The sequence below is a fragment of the Cebus imitator genome, unplaced genomic scaffold (genome assembly GCF_001604975.1).
Source record: "Cebus imitator isolate Cc_AM_T3 unplaced genomic scaffold, Cebus_imitator-1.0 Scaffold18, whole genome shotgun sequence".
NCBI lineage: Eukaryota > Metazoa > Chordata > Mammalia > Primates > Cebidae > Cebus > Cebus imitator.
This window is the reverse complement of record NW_016107333.1, coordinates 8,637,453-8,654,644: the sequence shown is the minus strand read 5'-3', so window position 1 is coordinate 8,654,644 and position 17,192 is coordinate 8,637,453. Positions and strand designations below refer to the sequence as shown.

Genomic DNA, 17,192 nt, shown 5'->3' with positions numbered 1-17,192 from the left:
TTCCTTCACCCTGGCCATACTCTTTGGTTCAGTGCTCAGCATGTAACCCCAGCAGGACCAATGGGAATCAGTCCTAGAACTTTTGAAGAGATATTAGGAAAGACATACTGTCTTTCTGCTGGGTACTGGGACCTCGGAGATGGTCTGGTGGGGCATGGCTGGCCTCCCTCTCCTCCTCTTCTCCTTCTCTCTCCACATCCCCTCTGTCTTTTTTCCTTCCCTCTCTCTTTCCTTCTTCCTTTCCTCCCTCTCTTTCCTTCCTGTCACTCTTTTCCTCCTATCTTCTCTCTTTCTTCTTTCTTTCTCTCTTCTTTCCTGCCACAAATATCATTTGACTCCTGCTGTAGACCAGACCCTGTACCAGCCCTGGGGGAACCAAGGTGAAAAAAGACAGGTGCCCAGACTTCAAAGGACCCAGGGGAGGGCCCTGACCCGGTGAAAACTCCTTTACATTTTCTCTGGAATTTTTGGGTGAAGCATTCAGGGATCATGCCATGGGGCAGGAGGAAGAAGACTCCAGCCTCATGGGCAAGGTCCCCTGTCCATCGGTCAGGCCATGGGAAGTGGCTCCCCAGATTCTCAGGGCAGGACCCGAGGGGGGTCTGTTAGTGTCCAGATGTGGAATCCGGGGCTTTGGGAAATACTTGAGAGCTGAAAGAATAAAATATGTCGCCTCCAAAATCAGAAGGAAAAAACCCAGCAAAGTCAAAATTAAAGGCCTTCAGACTGTAACATTGTGACAACTTTATTAATTGCTCTATTTAGTGGTCATAGGAAGGACAGTAATGTGTGAACACATTCTGTTGCTTTGATCTTTCTTATTTGCCCAGAATTCCTGAGTAGGCATTTCAGGCGTGAGAAACTAGGACCTCCTAGAAACTGGAGGGGTGATTCGTACCTGACTGATTTCACAAGCAAAATGGTGACAAGCCTTTCGGCAATTTTACCAGCAAAATAAGGCAATTCCATTTGATGGTAGGATGGGAGTGCACATATGTGTGTTTGGTATCTGGAGAAGGGGTGGGGGCTGCATCTGTCCGCAGGGGGAGGAAGGTCAGTGGCGCAGAGCCCGGTCAGCTGAGCAGCCCCCAGCCCGGCTGGCCGCCTGTGCAACCCCAGCCTCGTCACTCACCTTCTCTGGTCTCAGTAGGCTGCATGACATGCTAGGCCTTTTCCAGCCAGGGCGCTGAGCCACGTATGGAAAAAGATATCAGCTTTGAGGTGAAGGCTGGGTCAGTGGGACCAGGAAGTGGCCTCAGCTGGGGATTAGCAGTCATGCCGGGGGTAGGATGTCTCAATCCTGGCACGGCTCATCTTTAATGCCTCGCTGGAAATTTTCAATGAGAAATTCATCTCGCGACCCTCATGGCTGGGCCTTTGTCCCTGAGAGGCAAACATCTTCCATGTAAGGAGGCTTTGTGTACCCTAGGGAGGGAAGAGGAGGACGAGGAGAACACAGGAGGAGCTGTCACTGCTTCTCCTTCCTGAACAACCCGGACCAGCTGGCCTGAACCTTGGGTGACCTCTGAGGGTACCAAACTCCCCATCCACCGAGGACCCTGTATTATATATTATATAATATTAATCTTATGACAGATGCTCCTCATTTAATTTTATTTTTGTTTGAGATGGAGTTTTGCTCTTTTGCCCAGGCTGGAGTGCAGTGGCACAATCTCAGCTCACTGCAACATCCACCCCCCAGATTCATGTGATTCTCCTACCTCGGCTTCCCAAGTGGCTGGGATTACAGGCACCCACCACCACGCCCAGCTAATTTTTGTATTTTTAGTAGAGATGGGGTTTCACCATGTTGGCCAGGCTGGTCTCAAACTCCTGACCTCAGGTGATCCACCCACCTCAGCCTCCCAAAGTGCTAGAACTACAGGCATGAGCCACCACGCCTGGCCAGATGCTCCTCATTTTATAATGGGGTTATGTCCCAATAAACCCATGGCAAAGTTGAAAGATTGAAGTCAAACCATCGTAAGCCGGGACCACATGTGCACGTATTCACCAGCATCATCTTCGCCATCTTTGCTGTTGCCGCGCATGGAGGGCCTACCCCGTGCTAAGCCTTCATGGACGTTACTCCACTTTGACCTCACAGCATGCTCGTGAGGTGAGCACTGTTCTTAGTCCCACTTCACAAAGAGCCTGAGGCTCAGCAAGGTGCAGTCTCTGGCTCAGGCCACACAGCCAGCAACCAGCAGAGAGCAAGTATTCAAGCTCAGGACAGCCCAAGCCCAGTACCAGGCTTGGAGCACTGCCCTCAAAGCCCCTCACCATCGTTTTGATTTCCTAGGCCCTTGCCTGTCCACCATGCCTCTGAGATCCAGGGACAGGGAGTTTACCCATTTTACAGATGAGGCAACTGAGGCCTGGGCCAACACTGGGTCTCAAGGTCACTGCATGATGCTCGGCCCCTGGGCTGTGTTCCTGGGCTGGGACAAGCTGCCTTCACGGATTTCAGCACAACCCTTGGCTCTGTACTTCACAACTGGGGGAAGATGTTTGCAGAACCTGGCATCAGGCATCCAGGGAAGGGAGTCTGTTCAAGACCTCAGGCAAGGCTGCCACAGGGCTCTGATGCGCTGGGCTCTTGGGGCCCGGCCATCACCACCTTCTCCCTGCAGCTGCCAGCTCCGTGCTGAACAGCGGAGCCACGGTCGGCGTAGGAACAGCCAGCTCCTCGAACCGCCGCTCTTGTCCCACCCTTTGCCTGGTTGCATCATTCTGAAGACAGGCCTCCCAGGTCCTTGCCAAGTGGTGGGTGGGTGAGCAGAAGGGCAGAGATCCATGATGACCCTGAGCTCTGTGCCAGTCCTTCCCAGCCTGAGGCCAGGTGGCTACCCACCTGAGGTTCCTGTGCTGTTCCGGCTTGACACAGGCCCAATGCAGCAGGCGTTACAACCAACGCAAACATCAGTGGCCGAAGCAAAAACAGGATGTTCAGTCCCAGGGACTCTCCCGCTCTGCCAAATGACCTCAGCCTGGTATGCGTGGAAGGGCCTTCCCTGGAGGCCCAGATGCCTGGTTCCTGTCCTCGCAAGTGTGGACAAGCCACCTCCTTCTCTGAACTTCAGCTTCCTCAACTGGAAAATGGAGTTCTCAAAAGCTGTCTTGCAGAGTCTTCATAAGGACTAATGGGAAAATGCGTCTGAAGTGTGCTTTAGGGACACGAAGCCCAGGGTCAGGCGTCTGCTGCACCTGCCGGGTGTAGACCCCGGGGCCAGGACCCCATGTACTTGGAGATCTGTCTGACTCCTCGCAGGCCACAATTCTAGGCCCATCTCTGTCCCTGTCTTGCTGAATGACCCCAGGCTGGTAGCTTCCCTTCTTTGAGCCTCAGTTTCCAAATGATGACAGAGTTAGACTGGATGGTCATTATGGGTCTTCCTGCCAGGACATTCTCCAATTCATTCATTCTCAGTCTTTGCCCCAGTCCCCACCCACAAGGACCACCAGCTTGGCAGCTGCAGGCTCCATGAGGACTGCTCTTAGCCTTGGCAGAAAGCCCTCTCCGTAACCATCATTTAAATTCAAGCATCCTGGGTGACCTTTGGGTTGGAAATCTCTCTCTCTGCTCATCCTGGAGAGGGGTTAGTTTCCTTGGAGTATCCTTGGATGGTCCCGGAACCAAGGCTTGTTTCTGTGGGCAGCGTTCCATCCCATCACCACCATATAAGGGCCACCAACGTTCAGCAGAGTCCTGGCAGACCACGCAGCGGGGCAAGGATCTCGTGAGCATCCTCCTCTAAAGCTTTGAGTGGCATGCTTCCCCCAGTGGCGTCCCACATAGTGGTTTTCAGAAGGCTTTGGGGGCAAGAGGCAGAGGGGCAGGTTGCTTGGGTTAGCTAATATTTTGAGTATGGCCGAGATAATCAATATATCTCTAAATTTGCTCTAAACGACAAATTAGTGATGGGTACTCACTGAAGATTCCATTTCCCTCTGGGCAATTCTCACTATATTCCTCCCATGACTGTCCAGATGTCAAAATAAATAGCAAATTAGAGCAAATTTAGAGATCTATAGATTGTATTAAAATAAGTGTCAAACTGATGAGCAGTGCAGAGTCATGAGGTGGTTGCCATTGATTTGTTCATACTTTTATTCAACAAATATTTATTTGTTTACTGTACTGTACTAGGTGCAGGCTTTTTACTGGGGCCTGAGGATTTGACAGTGAAATAAGTTACAGTCCTTCCCCTAATGAGTTCACAGCCTGGTAGGAAAGGCAGACAAATCATCAGGGAAGCATTAACCATGAAGGCAGCAAGGTGAGACTCCCCCAACCTAGAATCTGGGTAGGGGTCTAGAGTAGGCTTCACAGAGGGCATGATATAGGAATTGACCAAGGTGGAAAAATGAAGAAGAAAAATATTTTAGGCAGGAAAGATAGCATGTGAAAAGGAACTTTGTATCAAGAGTATGGGCTTGGAGTCAAATCTGACTTTTCAAATCCCAGCTCCTCTGCTCACTGGCTATGTGTCTCTGGGCAAGTTGCTGTAACATTCTGACCTTGGCTGCCCACTTGTAAAATAGGAAATAACCACGTCTGTCTTAAAGGAATGTTCAATGTTAAGAGTGATTGGAACTCACTGAAGATTCCGTTTCTCCCTGGGCAATTCTCACTCCTGCTCTTCTCATGACTGTCCAGGTGTCAAGATAAAAGATGCTTCCGCTTTGGAAACTTGCTCTCCTGTGCAGCCTGCTCACCGGGACCTCAGCGTCTCTTCTTGGCAATCTCGGTGATGACCTGAGCAATGTCGTGGATAAGGTGAAACCTGTTCTTGACAAAGGAGTTGAGACAGTTGACAATACTCTTAAAGGTAAATCAACAAGTGTGATGATCAATGTCACCTAAATTGGCGTCCTAAACACTATGCCTGCATTACTAGAGGCTGCCACCAGGGGCTACGCTTTATGGGTGGTTTACTGAGAAAAGTGGCTCTTCCATTCCTGGCTCATTCATTTATCTTTCTAGAAACAAGCAACGCCACATGAATATCCTTCTACATATTATATCCTGATAAACGCTTGCCAATATACACATAAGGTAAATTCCTATAAGTGGGATTTCACAAGTTCAAAAACTACGCTGTTGACAGATAATCTCCTACGTTAACACCTTCTCCAGCAGTCCACGAGAGTGCCTTTTCTCCCGCTCCCTTTCCAGCACTGGGTGTGGACAATTTCATATGTCCTGCCAGTCTCACAGATGAAAATTATAGCTTATTTCACTTTGCATTCCTCTAATTATAAAAGAGCCCTCTCCTTTTTCACATATTTACTGTGTACTTACATATTTTAACTTGAGTATTTTGTGTATATTCTTAGCATATTTTTCTTTGGGGGTTGTTAATATTCTTTTATTCACTTGTGTTAATTCAGTGAAAATTAAGGAAATTATCCCTACCTAGCCTCAGTATCTATAAGGCTACCTACCTTTATATTTAATTGTATCTCCTTTTTATGCTAACTTACTAAAATAACTTGGCTTTCTTTTTGTTTTATGGAAACATTAGCAGCATATCAAAAGCCGTTTTTGTAGGAGGAGGTAACTTCTACACATGGCTGCCTTTCAAACCTTGTCAAGGGCTTAGGTAACTTTCAAAGATGTAGAAGGGACTCACTCTAATTTTTTAGCTGGGAAACCTGAGACCCAGAGATAGAAATGTCTAAACCAAGGTCACCTAGTGAGCTGTACAATCAGATGTAGTTATAACACCAATTTTATATAAAGCATCATTCTCTGAGTCATTACAACTAGATAGATATTGTCCATTACAGAGCCAAGTTACAACATTATGATTACATCTCTTTCCTTATATAGTTTTTTGTTTTTCCTTAAGTTAGTAATTGCCCTGTTGTTTCTCAGTTGAATTATTTTCTCCCCACATATACTTAATTCTTTTCATGGGCATCATCTTACATCTACCATGACATTTATTCTTTTTTGAAACAAGGTCTCACTCTGTCACCCAAGCTAGAGTACTCTGGCAGCCTCAACCTCCTGGGCTCAACTGATCCTCCCACCTCAGCCTCCCCAGAAGCTGGGACTATAGGTACATACCACCACACCTGGTTAAGTTTTAAATTTTTTGTAGAGATGGAGTCTCATCATTTTGCCCAGGCTGGTCTCAAACTGCTGGCCTCAAGTCATCCTCCTGCCTTGGTCTCCTGAAGTGCTGGGATTATAGGCATGAGCCACCACACCAGGTCACAACATTTATTCTCATCCCCCTGTTCTCCAGAGACCTATCATAAGACAGGTTGTCCTCCTCATTCTATAAGAATTATTGCTTCCTTTTGTTGTCATTGCTTTTGGTGTCATGAAGTCTTTGCCCATGCCTGTGTCCTGAATGGTATTGCCTAGGTTTTCTTCTAGGATTTTTATGGTTTTGGGTTTTACATTTAAGTTTTTAAACCACCTTTGGTTAATTTTTGTATAAGGTGTAAGGAAGGGGTTCAGTTTCAGTTTTCTGCATATGGCTAGCCAGTTTTCCCAGAACCATTTATTAAATAGGGAGTCCTTTCCCCATTGCTGTTCCTGTCAGGTTTGTTGAAGATGAGATGGTTGTAGATGTGTGGTGTTATTTCTGAAGTCTCTGTTTTGTTCCATTGGTCTATATGTCTGTTTTGGTACCAGTACCATGCTGTTTTGGTTACTGTAGCCTTGTAGTATAGTTTGATGTCAGGTAGCATGATACCTCCAGCTTTGTTGTTTTTGCTTAAGATTGTCTTGCTATACATTCTCTTTTTTGGTTCCATATGAAATTTCAAGTAGTTTTTTCTAATTCTGTGAAGAAAGTCAATGGTAGTTTGATAGGAATAGCATTGAATGTATAAATTACTTTAGGTAGTATTGCAATTTTCACGATATTGATTCTTCCTATCCGTGAGCTTAGAAAATTGACAAATGGGATCTAATTAAACGGAAAAGCTTCTGCACAACAAAAGAAACTAGCATTAGAGTGAACAGGCAACCTATAGGATGGGAGAAAATTTTTGCAATCTACCCATCTGACAAAGGTCTAATATTCAGAATCTACAAGGAACTTAAATTTATAAGAAGAAAACAAACAACCCCAACAAAAAGTGGGCAAAGGATATGAATAGACGCTTCTCAAAAAAAAAAAAAAGACATTTATGCAGCCAACAAACATATGAAAAAAAACTCATCATTACTAATCATTAGAGAAATGCAAATCAAAACCACAATGAGATACCATCTCATGCCAGTAAGAATGGCAGTTATTAAAAAGTCAGGAAAAATAGATGCTGGCGAGGCTGTGGGGAATTGGAATGCTTTTACACTCTTGGTGGGATTGTAAATTAGTTCAACCATTGTGGAACACAGTGTGGCAATTCCTCAGGGATCTAGAACCAGAAATACCATTTGACCCAGCAATCTCATTACTGGGTATATACCCAAAGGAATATAAATCAATCTGCTATGAAGACACATGTACACATATGTTTATTGCAGCACTATTTACAATAGCAAAGACATGGAGCCAACCCAAATGCCCATCAATGATAGACTGGATGAAGAAAATGTGACACATATACACCATGAAATACTATACAGCCATAAAATAGAATGAGAGCATGTCCTTTGCAGGGACATGGATGAATCTGAAAACCATCATCCTCAGCAAACTTAACACAGGAACAGAAAACCAAACACTGAATGTTCTCACTCATAAGTAGGAGTTGAACAATGAGAACACATGGGAACAGAGAAGGAAACATCACACATTGAGGCCTTTTGGGGGCTCAGGAGCAAGGGGAGGGAGAGCATTAGGACAAATACCTAACGCATGTGAGGCTTAAAACCTGGATGATGGGTTGATAGGTGCAGCAAACTATCATGGCACATGTATACCTATGTAACAAACCTGCACAATTCTGCACATGTATCCTAGAACTTAAAGTAAAAGAAAAAAAAGAATTATTGCTTTCTGGGCCTGCTGCAAAGCTGTCATTCTGGAACTCTCATTAGCCAGTTTCATGGTTGGAGTCATTTTTTCTCCTCGATTCTAGATTTTTCATTTCTTGAGTTTATTCTCTTATTCTTTCTAGTTTTTTGAACTCATGTGAGCATCTCACTTAGCACAACAGAACCCTAAGTCACTCCTAGACACTGGTGTACAATAAATATCAATTGCCTGGCCAGTTGATTGATTGCTCTGTTCATAAATAATCGGTATATTTATTAATAGTTTGGAGGCAGCACGGAAGAAACAAGAGTTCCCTGGCTGTGTGACTAGATACATTTCTTAACCATCATCAGCCTTTATTTCCTTAGCTGTAAAAAAGCAGACAATGACAATATCTACCTCACTGAGTTGTTATAAAGATTAAATAAAATAACTTAAGCAAACAGTCTTACCCAGTAGATACCTGGGGCACCGTAGCTACTTCGCAAGTGGTGCGTGACACAAAACGGCGATTGTTTTTGGCAGGTGTCCTTGAGAAACTGAAGGTGGACCTAGGGGTGCTTCAGCAATCTGACGCTTGGCAACTGGCCAAGCAGAAGGTCCAGGAAGCTGAGAAATTGCTGAACAATGTTGTTTCTAAACTGCTTCCAACAAATGCGAACATTTTGGGGTGAGTTGGTGCTTCAGGGTGGAGATCTTTGCTCTAAGAAAAGGGAATACACATCTTTGAGGAGGTAAGTTTAAGGTGAAAGACAGATGGACAAGCCTCGTTCCTCTCCCACAGAGCCAAGGTGGTCTGAGTAAGGCCAGACCCACCAGAGTTTGAGTAAATTAGAGGCAGGGCTCCAGCGTCAATCTGGGTGGGCATCCTACGGGCTCGAGCTTCCGCATTCTTCAATTTCAGGGTCAGGGTGAAGGTTATATTCATCCTTACCTCTACCTGTTTGCTGGTGCATGGAGTCCCTTTCCAAAGAATAAAACTTATTCTCCACATATAACTGAGGGTAAAAGCCCAGATCCTCTTAGGGGAAGGGAAACTGGAGTCTATACCACATAACGCCAGGCAGTGGATCTGCTCATAAACTTTTTTTTTTTTTTTTAATGGAGTTTTGCTCTTGTTGCCCAGGCTGGAGTGTTATGGTGTGATATCGGCTCACCACAACCTCCACCTCCCGGGTTCAAGCAATTCTCCTGCCTCAGCCTCCCAAGTAGCTGGGATTAAAGGTGCGCACCACCACACCCAGCTAATCTTTTTTTTGTATTTTTAGTAGAGATGAGGTTTCTCCACATTGGTCAGGCTGGTCTTGAACTCCCGACCTTAGGTGATCTGCCCGCCTCGGCCTCCCAAAGTGCTGGGATTACAGGCATGAGTCACTGCACCCAGCCCCACTCATGAACTTTTAAAGTCAGACAGTTCTGGCTTCTAATTCTAGCTCTGACACTTACTCCCTTGGGAATCTGGGGGGAAAATCACACCAGCCTGAGCCTCAGGGTGCTATGCCATAAAATGGAGAATCAAACTCTGAGCAGGGCTATCGTGAAGGCAAGGATGATGAGGTCCACACGCTCAGCTCTAGGCTGGCACAGGGAAGTGCTTGGTAAGTGGCTGTCACGGGGAGTGACAAGGGTGAATTGTGGGTTTCATGCAGGTTGAAAATCAGCAACTCCCTCATCCTGGATGTCAAAGCTGAACCGACTGATGATGGCAAAGGCCTTAACCTGAGATTCCCTGTCACTGCGGACGTCTCTGTGACCCTGTGAGTATGTGCTAGAATCTGAGATTTGGGAAAGGCAGCTCAGCCTGGCTGATGGATGCCCAACCTGGAAATAAGGCGCCTCCTCCCACTGCTGGGAGACCCTGGGCCTCAGTTTCCCAATCTGTGAGTGAGAGGAACCTTCTGGGTCTAAGATCTCAACCTTTAAAATGTTCTAGGGAACTTTGGCCATAACCAAGTGTCTTTTAAAAACAATGCTCCATTGAATATAGTTTTGAAATCATGACATTTATCTGGCTGTAAAATTTGAAAAGTTGAGAAAACAGAAACATTTATTATTCTTTGGCAAAATTTCCTCCAGCGTTATTTTGTCTCTCAAGATTCTCTCTAAATAGCAGTGACCATTACAGAAAAATGCCTAATATACAGTGCAAAACCTAGTAGTACACAGTGACAGTGTATAATAAAGTGTGTGTGTGCAAAATATAAGTTTAAACTCTTAATTTTAGCTGGGAGTGGTGGCTTATACCTGTAATCCCAGCAATTTGGGAGGCTAAGGTGGGAGGATCACTTGAACTCGGGAGTTCATGACCAACCTGGGCAACATGATGAAACCCTGTCTCTACAAAAAGTGCAAAAATTAACCAGGTGTGGCGATGCACAGCTGTATTCCAAGCTACTTGGGAGGCCGAGGCAAGAGGACTGCTTGAGCCTGAGAGGTCAAGGCTGCAGTGAGCCCTGGCTGCACCATTGCCCTCCAGCCTGGGCGACAGAGTGAGACTCTGTCTCACAAAAAATTTAAAAATTTAATTTTGAAGGAGATAGAGAGACAAGAAATGAGCATGTATGAAAGAACTTTTCTGTAAACTACATGCACTAATGATACCATCCCTCATTAGCTATGAGATCTTGGGCACTTAACCTCTCGGTACCAAGGTTTCCTCATTCAGAAAATAGGGATAGTAATAGTACACTTCCCTCAGCATTCTTGTGATGAATAAATGAATTGTAAATGAATCCAGAGAAAATACTTTTATAAGTACTTACACACAAATTGTTGTCAATAAATATTAACTATTATTGTTTTACTTATTAGCGTAATGTTGTATAAAAAATTCATGTGAGCTAAACCCAAGTGGCCAGGAGAAGAAGCCCCTGATATAGACATGTAAATCTCATAGAGGATATGGACCATGTTGATTTCATCTGGGCCACGTTGACATCACGCATAGACATTCTGACTCATGTCCACACAGGTGGAGGAACCCAGCTGGGCCACCTGAAGGCCCCCTTCTAGACTCTGTTGACTGTGCATCTTACTTCCTGCAGGCCCATCATTGGCCAGGTTGTCAAGCTGAATGCCTCTTTGGATCTCCTGACTGCAGTCAGAATTGAAATTGACCCCCAGACCCACAAGCCTGTTGCTGTCCTGGGAGAATGTGCCAGTGACCCAACCAGCATCTCACTTTCCTTGCTGGACGGGTAAGACCCCATTCATCTTAGCAGAGCTGGGCTCTCAGGGAAGCTGGGGACCCCTCATTTCAGCTCTAGTCCTATACCTAAGAGGAGGCCTAGTGGTGAAAGTGTTCCAGCTCTGGAGTCAGGTTGGCCTTGGTTCAAATGTCAGCTCTGCCACTAACTTGTAACTTTATCAGCAACTTGATTGCTCTAAGCCTGTTTTCACATCTGTAAACTGGGGGTGTGAATAATAACTACTCCTAGGCTTCTGAGATGACCAGATGAGAAAATACAAATATTTGGCTTACAGCCTGGAACATGCTGCCTCTCTGCCTCCTGGCTCTCTCCGTTACTGAGACTGGAGTGTTGAGCTCGCCCACCATAATCATGAATTTGCTTATGCCTTTCAACTCTGTCAGTTTCTGCTCCATACCTTTTGAAGATCTGTTGTTAGGTGCATGCACATTAGGATTGTTATGGCTTCTTGGAGAACTGACCCCTTTATTGTTACTTAACGTCCCTCAATAATAATAATAACGATATAATTATATTTACCTTCATGCCTCCAGCTGGGAAGGAGAGGGGAGAGTAAGTGCCTGCCATGGGCTCTAATTTCAGATCATCCCCAGGTCATCCTCCACCCAGTGGAAATTTCCAGAAAGGAGATCTTGAAAATTTAATCCTCTCCATTTAAATCATTCATCTCTTTTAATCCACAAAATCTACATCTTAAGCTCTGTGCTTGAAAGAGCAGGTTTGACTCAGGCCAGAGGGTGGAGGGAGAAAGAGTGACGCTGGCCGCTGGCTGGGGGAAGATGAGTGATCCAGATGCCAAGGGCTGGGGCTGCTTGGCCTTGGGCCAGGAACAAGGCTGGGCCCTCAGCTCTCAGCCCCGATGGCCATGAGCAGAGGACGCTCCCCTCGCCCTGCACTGAGGGAGCTGAACACAGGTTGCCCAAAGACCCCTGAAAACCAAAGAAAAGCCCCATGGTCGGATGTGAGTTGCGAAGGCCAGGATATAAATTCGGAGCCAGGAGCCTTGCTGGGTGCTGTCTTCCCAAGCAGCCTCAGGGACTCCACCCCGCTGCTCTGGGTCCGTGCCCACATCTGTGAGATGGCACCACTCTGCGGCTCCAGATACTCCCAGGGCCTTTCTTTGCACTTGTGGTCCAGCCCCAAGTGCTCCCCATGGTTGTATAGGCTCTGTTTGATCTGGCCCCACCCTTGTATCCCCGCAGCCTCCCCTCACTCACTGTGCCCAGATACAGTGGCCTTTGTGCTATGCCTCAAATAGGCTCTTTCCCAGCTCAAGACCTTTGTGTGGGCGGCTCTGGCTACCTAGAGCTCCTTCTTCTCACTGCACCACGGTGGATTTCTGCATCTTTCAGGGTCTTCTCAGGGCTCCTCCTATTCTCTCTCCTAAGAATCTACTCTTGCCTTTGAAACACTTGTGACAAGTTCTCAATACATATTTAACTGTATGTTCATTTCATTCATTCTTTCAGCAAAAAATGTGTTGAGGCCAGGCACGGTGGCTCACACCTGTAGTCCCAGCACTTTGGGAAGCTGAGGTGGGCAGATCACTTGAGGTCAGGAGTTCAAGACGAGCTTGGCCAACATGGTGAAAGCTCGTCTCTACTAAAAATACAAAAATTAGCCAGGGGAAATGGTGGATGCCTGTAATCCCAGCTACTCAGAAGGCTGAGGCAGGAGAATCGCTCGAACCGAGGAGGCAGAGGTTGCAGTGAGCCGAGATCATGCCATTGCTCTCCAGCCTGGGTGACAGAGCAAGATCTTGTCAAAAAAAAAAAAAAAAAAAAAAAAAAACGGTGTATTGAGCATCTGCTATGTGCCAGGCAGGCACTGTTCTGGGTTCTGGAGAACTAATTGGTGATGGCAGACAAGGTCCCTGTTCTCATGGAGCTTACCTAAGGGAAAGCTAAGTTGCCCTGGATCTGCGTTCACGTCTCTGAGTATTACCTTTGATGGGGCACTGTGATAGCAAAGCTCTCTCTTAGCTAAGTAGTCAGGGAGGGCTGCCCCGAGGAGGTAGCAATTATGTTGAGAGTTGAAGGTGGGAGGGTTCAACCTTGGCAAGATTTGTTTAGGTACCACATTAGGGGATGTTTGAACCCTTAATGTTTACGTACCAGATTAGGGGATGTTTGTATTTTGCTCCTCAGGGCCCAGCTAGGTTCTTTGTGCATAGCTAGTGCTCTGTAAATATGGGTTGAATGAATGAATGAATGAATGAATGAAAAGGTCTCTGTGCTGAGACTCTCATGAAGCACTGGGTAAGCCACTGTAAGATGTGGGATTCTAAGGGACGATCCATGTGGATGAGAGGCACTGTCTATAGTTAGAAAGGCGTCTCCATGTCCCTGGGGTTTACCTAACTCCCCAACTTCTTGCCAGTCCCCCTGCCTCTTGCCCCCTTGACCAGGCTTTAACAGCTCCCTGTGTTTTCCAGGCAAAGCCAAGTCATCAACAAGTTAGTGAATAGTGTGATCAACACAGTGAAAAGCACCGTGTCCTTCCTGGTGCAGAAGGAGGTGAGTCTCCCCTTCCTTGGGGCCCAGATCCAGGCCTGGCGAGGGCAGGTGGGGGAATTTGTAGGCCTGGCTGTATCCTCTGGGCACTTTTCCTTTGGAATTGAAAACTTCTCCTTGGGAGGTCAGCTGGATCCTCCCCCTCTCCTAATCAGCCTGGTGGGTAGCAGGGGAGGGCAGAGGCCTGACGTTAGCTGAAATTGCCAGGTCCCCAACTTGGACCAGTCACCATATCCATGTACTACCAATATGCTTTTGTAGCTAACGTCTTCAACACAATCGTGCTTAAATACGTTTCCTTAGAAGCATTTATTTTTTAAAATAAAACTTTATATCTCTATCATAAATAGAAAATTAATAACATATCATACAATCAATGAAAAAAATTAACCCAGACTTATAAAATAGTTTTATTTTTTTTTCTATCTGTGCATCATACGAAACCATAGGTACCATGTGCAGGATTCCTAGGCCCAAAGTTCCAGAGCTTCTAAATCAGTCATTTTGGAAGGAGACCCAGGAATGTGGGTTTATAAAAGAAAAAATCCTCCGGGTGGTTCTGTGACCCAGTAAACCGGAAGTTAGTTATATTCCAAGTGCAGTTCTCCAGCAGCTTCAGCCTCTCCTGGGTGCTTGATAGGAATCTCAGACCCCACCTCAGACCTGCTGAATTGCAATCTGCAGGGAACCGTGTACACACAAGAGCATGAGATATTCTGCTCTACAACTGCAGGGCATTTGATCCTTTAAAATTCCAGGGTTCCAAAGTTCAAGGTTTCTAAGCATATGGGGATATTAACACTCTAGACTGTAGATTTTTGAGGTCCTAGAGTTCTAGTGTTCTAAGGTTTTAGGATTCCAACACACTAGCATTTCCAGATTTAAGACGGCTGGGATCCCGTTGTTCTAAAATCCTAAGGTTCTGGTCAGGCATGGTGGCCCACACCTGTAATCTCAGCTCTTTGAGAGGTTGGGGTGGGCAGATCACTTGAGGTCAGGAGTTTGAGATCACCCTGGACAGTATGGTGAAACCCTGACTCTACTAAAAATACAAAAATTAGCCAGGCATGGTGGCACATGCCTGTAAACCCAGTTTCTTGAGAGGCCGAGGCAGGAGAATCACTTGAACCTGGGAGGCAGAAGTTGCAGCGAGCAGAGATTGCACTGCTGCACTCCAGCCTCAGCCACAGAGTGAGATTCTGTCTCAAAAAAAAAAAAAAAAATACAGGCCAGGGGTAGTGGCTCACACCTGAAATCCCAGCACTTTGGGAAGCTGAGGCAGGTAGATCATGAGGTCAGGAGATCGAGACCATCCTGGCCAACATGGTGAAACCCCATCTACTAAAAATGCAAAAATTAGCTGGGTATGGTGGCATGTGCATGTAATCCCAGCTACTCAGGAGGCTGAGGCAGGAGAATCACTTGGGTCTGGGAGGCGGAGGTTGCAGTGAGCCAAGGTTGCATTACTGCACTCCAGCCTGGAGACAGAGCAAGACTCCATCTCAAAAAAAAAGAAAAAATACAATACAATACAATACCATCTTAAGGTTCAAAGGTTCTAAGATCCCTAGAAATGAGCCTGTCCGTGGGTGGCAAGCAATTTGTTCCCAGCTGAGGAGAGTGACCTGTTCGTCCTCCTTCTCCTGACCCTCCTCTTCCTCCTCTCTCAGATATGCCCACTGATCCGCATCTTCCTCCACAGCCTGGATATAAATTTCATTCAGCAAGTCATTGGTAAGTCACAACCTGGGGAAGTGGGGGTCTTCTGAGGCAGGCATGGAGCTCTGTGCCCACCCCAAAAGCAGTTCTCATCAGGGGGCCCTGGAGAAGTAGAAGGACCCACCGTCCTAAGCAAATTGAAAGCTGTGGCTTCCCCCACCCCAGACACCTGGGGCTCTCTTTGATTTTGGGGTCTCCAGGCATGGCTGGGGTTGCTGGGACAAAATGGGGTAAGTAAAGGTGTCGAGACCCTGGAGGTGACCCTTCTATGAAAATAGCCACAAGTCAGCCAGGCACGGTGGCTCACACCTGTAATCCCAGCACTTTGGAAGGCTGAAGTGGGCAGATCACTTGAGTTCAGGAGTTTGAGACCAGCCTAGGTGACATGATGAAACCCCATCTCTACAAAAAATACAAAAATTAGCCAGGTGTGATGCACGTGCCTGTAGACCCAGCTACTTGGGAGGCTGAGGCGAGAGGATTGCTTGAGCCTGGGAGGCGAACGTTGCAGTGAGCGGAGATCATGCCACTGCACTCCAGCATGGGTGACAGAGTGAGATCCCCATCTCAAAACAAAACAAAAAAAAAGTGACAGAGTGAGATACCCATCTCAAAAAAAAAAAAAAGGAGAAAAAGAAAGAAAATAGCCACAACTCTAGTCCCTAGTCCTTTAGACAGTCACTCTGTGCTATGTGCACGCTGTCTCACTGGATCCTTCCAACAACCCTGTGGGGTGGCTACTGTCATTGTACCCACTTTCCAGATGAACAAACTGAAGCTCAGAGACGTGGAGTGACATCCCTGGGGTCCCACAACTGTCAGGTGACCTGCTAGAGAGTGGCAGCTATTGGAGCCTGGTGTCTATTCAATTTTTCAGCAGCTAAGACTAAGGACTCCTACTGATTTTGTTTCTTCAGGTAAACTTCAGCAGGAAACCCAGCTGCAAACCCACCTCTGAAGAGGATGAATGAGGAGGACCACTGTGATGCTTGCTGGTGAGGAGCCGGGCTCTGTGCCCCAATGTGCAGGGGCCTACAGTGAAGCAAAAGCCAGGCATGGCTTCCCTTCCTTCTGCGTTAGCAGACTGTGCCTTCATCTCAGTCATAGACCGAGCCCTGGCCCCAGTCCCAGGCTAGGCCCTGACTCTGGTCACACTCTGAACACTGAGCCTTAATCACTGAACTCTGATTCTGGCCCCAGACTAAGCCTAGATCCTAGTCACAGACTGAGCTTTGATGCCAGTTATTGACTGAGCCTTAGTCTTGGTCACAGACTGAGCCCCAACCTTAGTCTCAAATGGATCCATGATTCTGATCACATATTGAGCCCTGAACCTGGCTCCAGTGGTGGCCTCCAATCAATCCTTTTATATCTGCCATTGTTCTAAAGGAGGGTGAGGGGAATGAAGATGGGTCAGTGCCAGGTGCCAATGAAAGACCCCAAACCACAGGTTCCAGTTCCTTCTTCCAGGACTTAAACAATATGGGGTATTGTGGGAAAGAGCTGGGACACTGGAGCCAGGTCAACTTGGGTTCCATCAAGCACCCCGTGGATGCTAGCTGTGTGTAAGGGTAGCCTGGCTGCAAACGTCCTAACCTCCTGTGGTCTCATTCTAGATTGGTTCCCAGTGGTTTGCCCCACCCCCTTATAGCATCTACCTCTGGGAAGCTGCTGCCACCATCCAACCAGCATCAAAGCCTGAGTCCTGCAAGAAGGGCCTTCCCAGATGCCGCTTCTCCCCTCAGTCAGAACAGCAGCCTCTACACGTGTTCTCCTGCCCCTGGCAATAAAAGCCCATTTCTGCA

At 46.7% G+C, this 17,192-nt stretch overlaps 1 protein-coding gene across 2 annotated transcripts; it reads left to right on the top strand.

Moving 5' to 3' along the window:
* Positions 1 to 4,660: 4,660 nt before the first annotated feature.
* BPIFA2 (BPI fold containing family A member 2) lies at positions 4,661 to 17,192 on the top strand. 2 transcript variants are annotated; one of them, XM_017511647.2, is made up of 8 exons: positions 4,661 to 4,832; positions 8,472 to 8,616; positions 9,596 to 9,703; positions 10,991 to 11,143; positions 13,590 to 13,671; positions 15,339 to 15,402; positions 16,305 to 16,382; positions 17,004 to 17,192. In XM_017511647.2, the coding sequence occupies exons 1-7, from the start codon at positions 4,676 to 4,678 to the stop codon at positions 16,343 to 16,345; spliced, it is 750 nt and encodes a 249-aa protein (XP_017367136.1). In that variant the 5' UTR covers positions 4,661 to 4,675; the 3' UTR covers positions 16,346 to 16,382; positions 17,004 to 17,192. The 2 variants fall into 2 exon arrangements, with proteins under 2 accessions (XP_017367136.1, XP_037590230.1); XM_037734302.1 differs by lacking the exons at positions 15,339 to 15,402; positions 16,305 to 16,382; positions 17,004 to 17,192 and having other exon boundaries at positions 13,590 to 13,967.

Excerpts from the sequence above, each read along its gene's own strand:
- BPIFA2 (XM_037734302.1), top strand. The coding sequence starts at position 4,676 with ATGCTTCCGCTTTGGAAACTTGCTCTCCTGTGCAGCCTGCTCACCGGG. Across the intron at positions 8,617-9,595 it reads ACAAATGCGAACATTTTGGG|GTTGAAAATCAGCAACTCCC; the intron begins GTGAGTTGGTGC and ends GGTTTCATGCAG. Across the intron at positions 11,144-13,589 it reads TCACTTTCCTTGCTGGACGG|GCAAAGCCAAGTCATCAACA; the intron begins GTAAGACCCCAT and ends TGTGTTTTCCAG.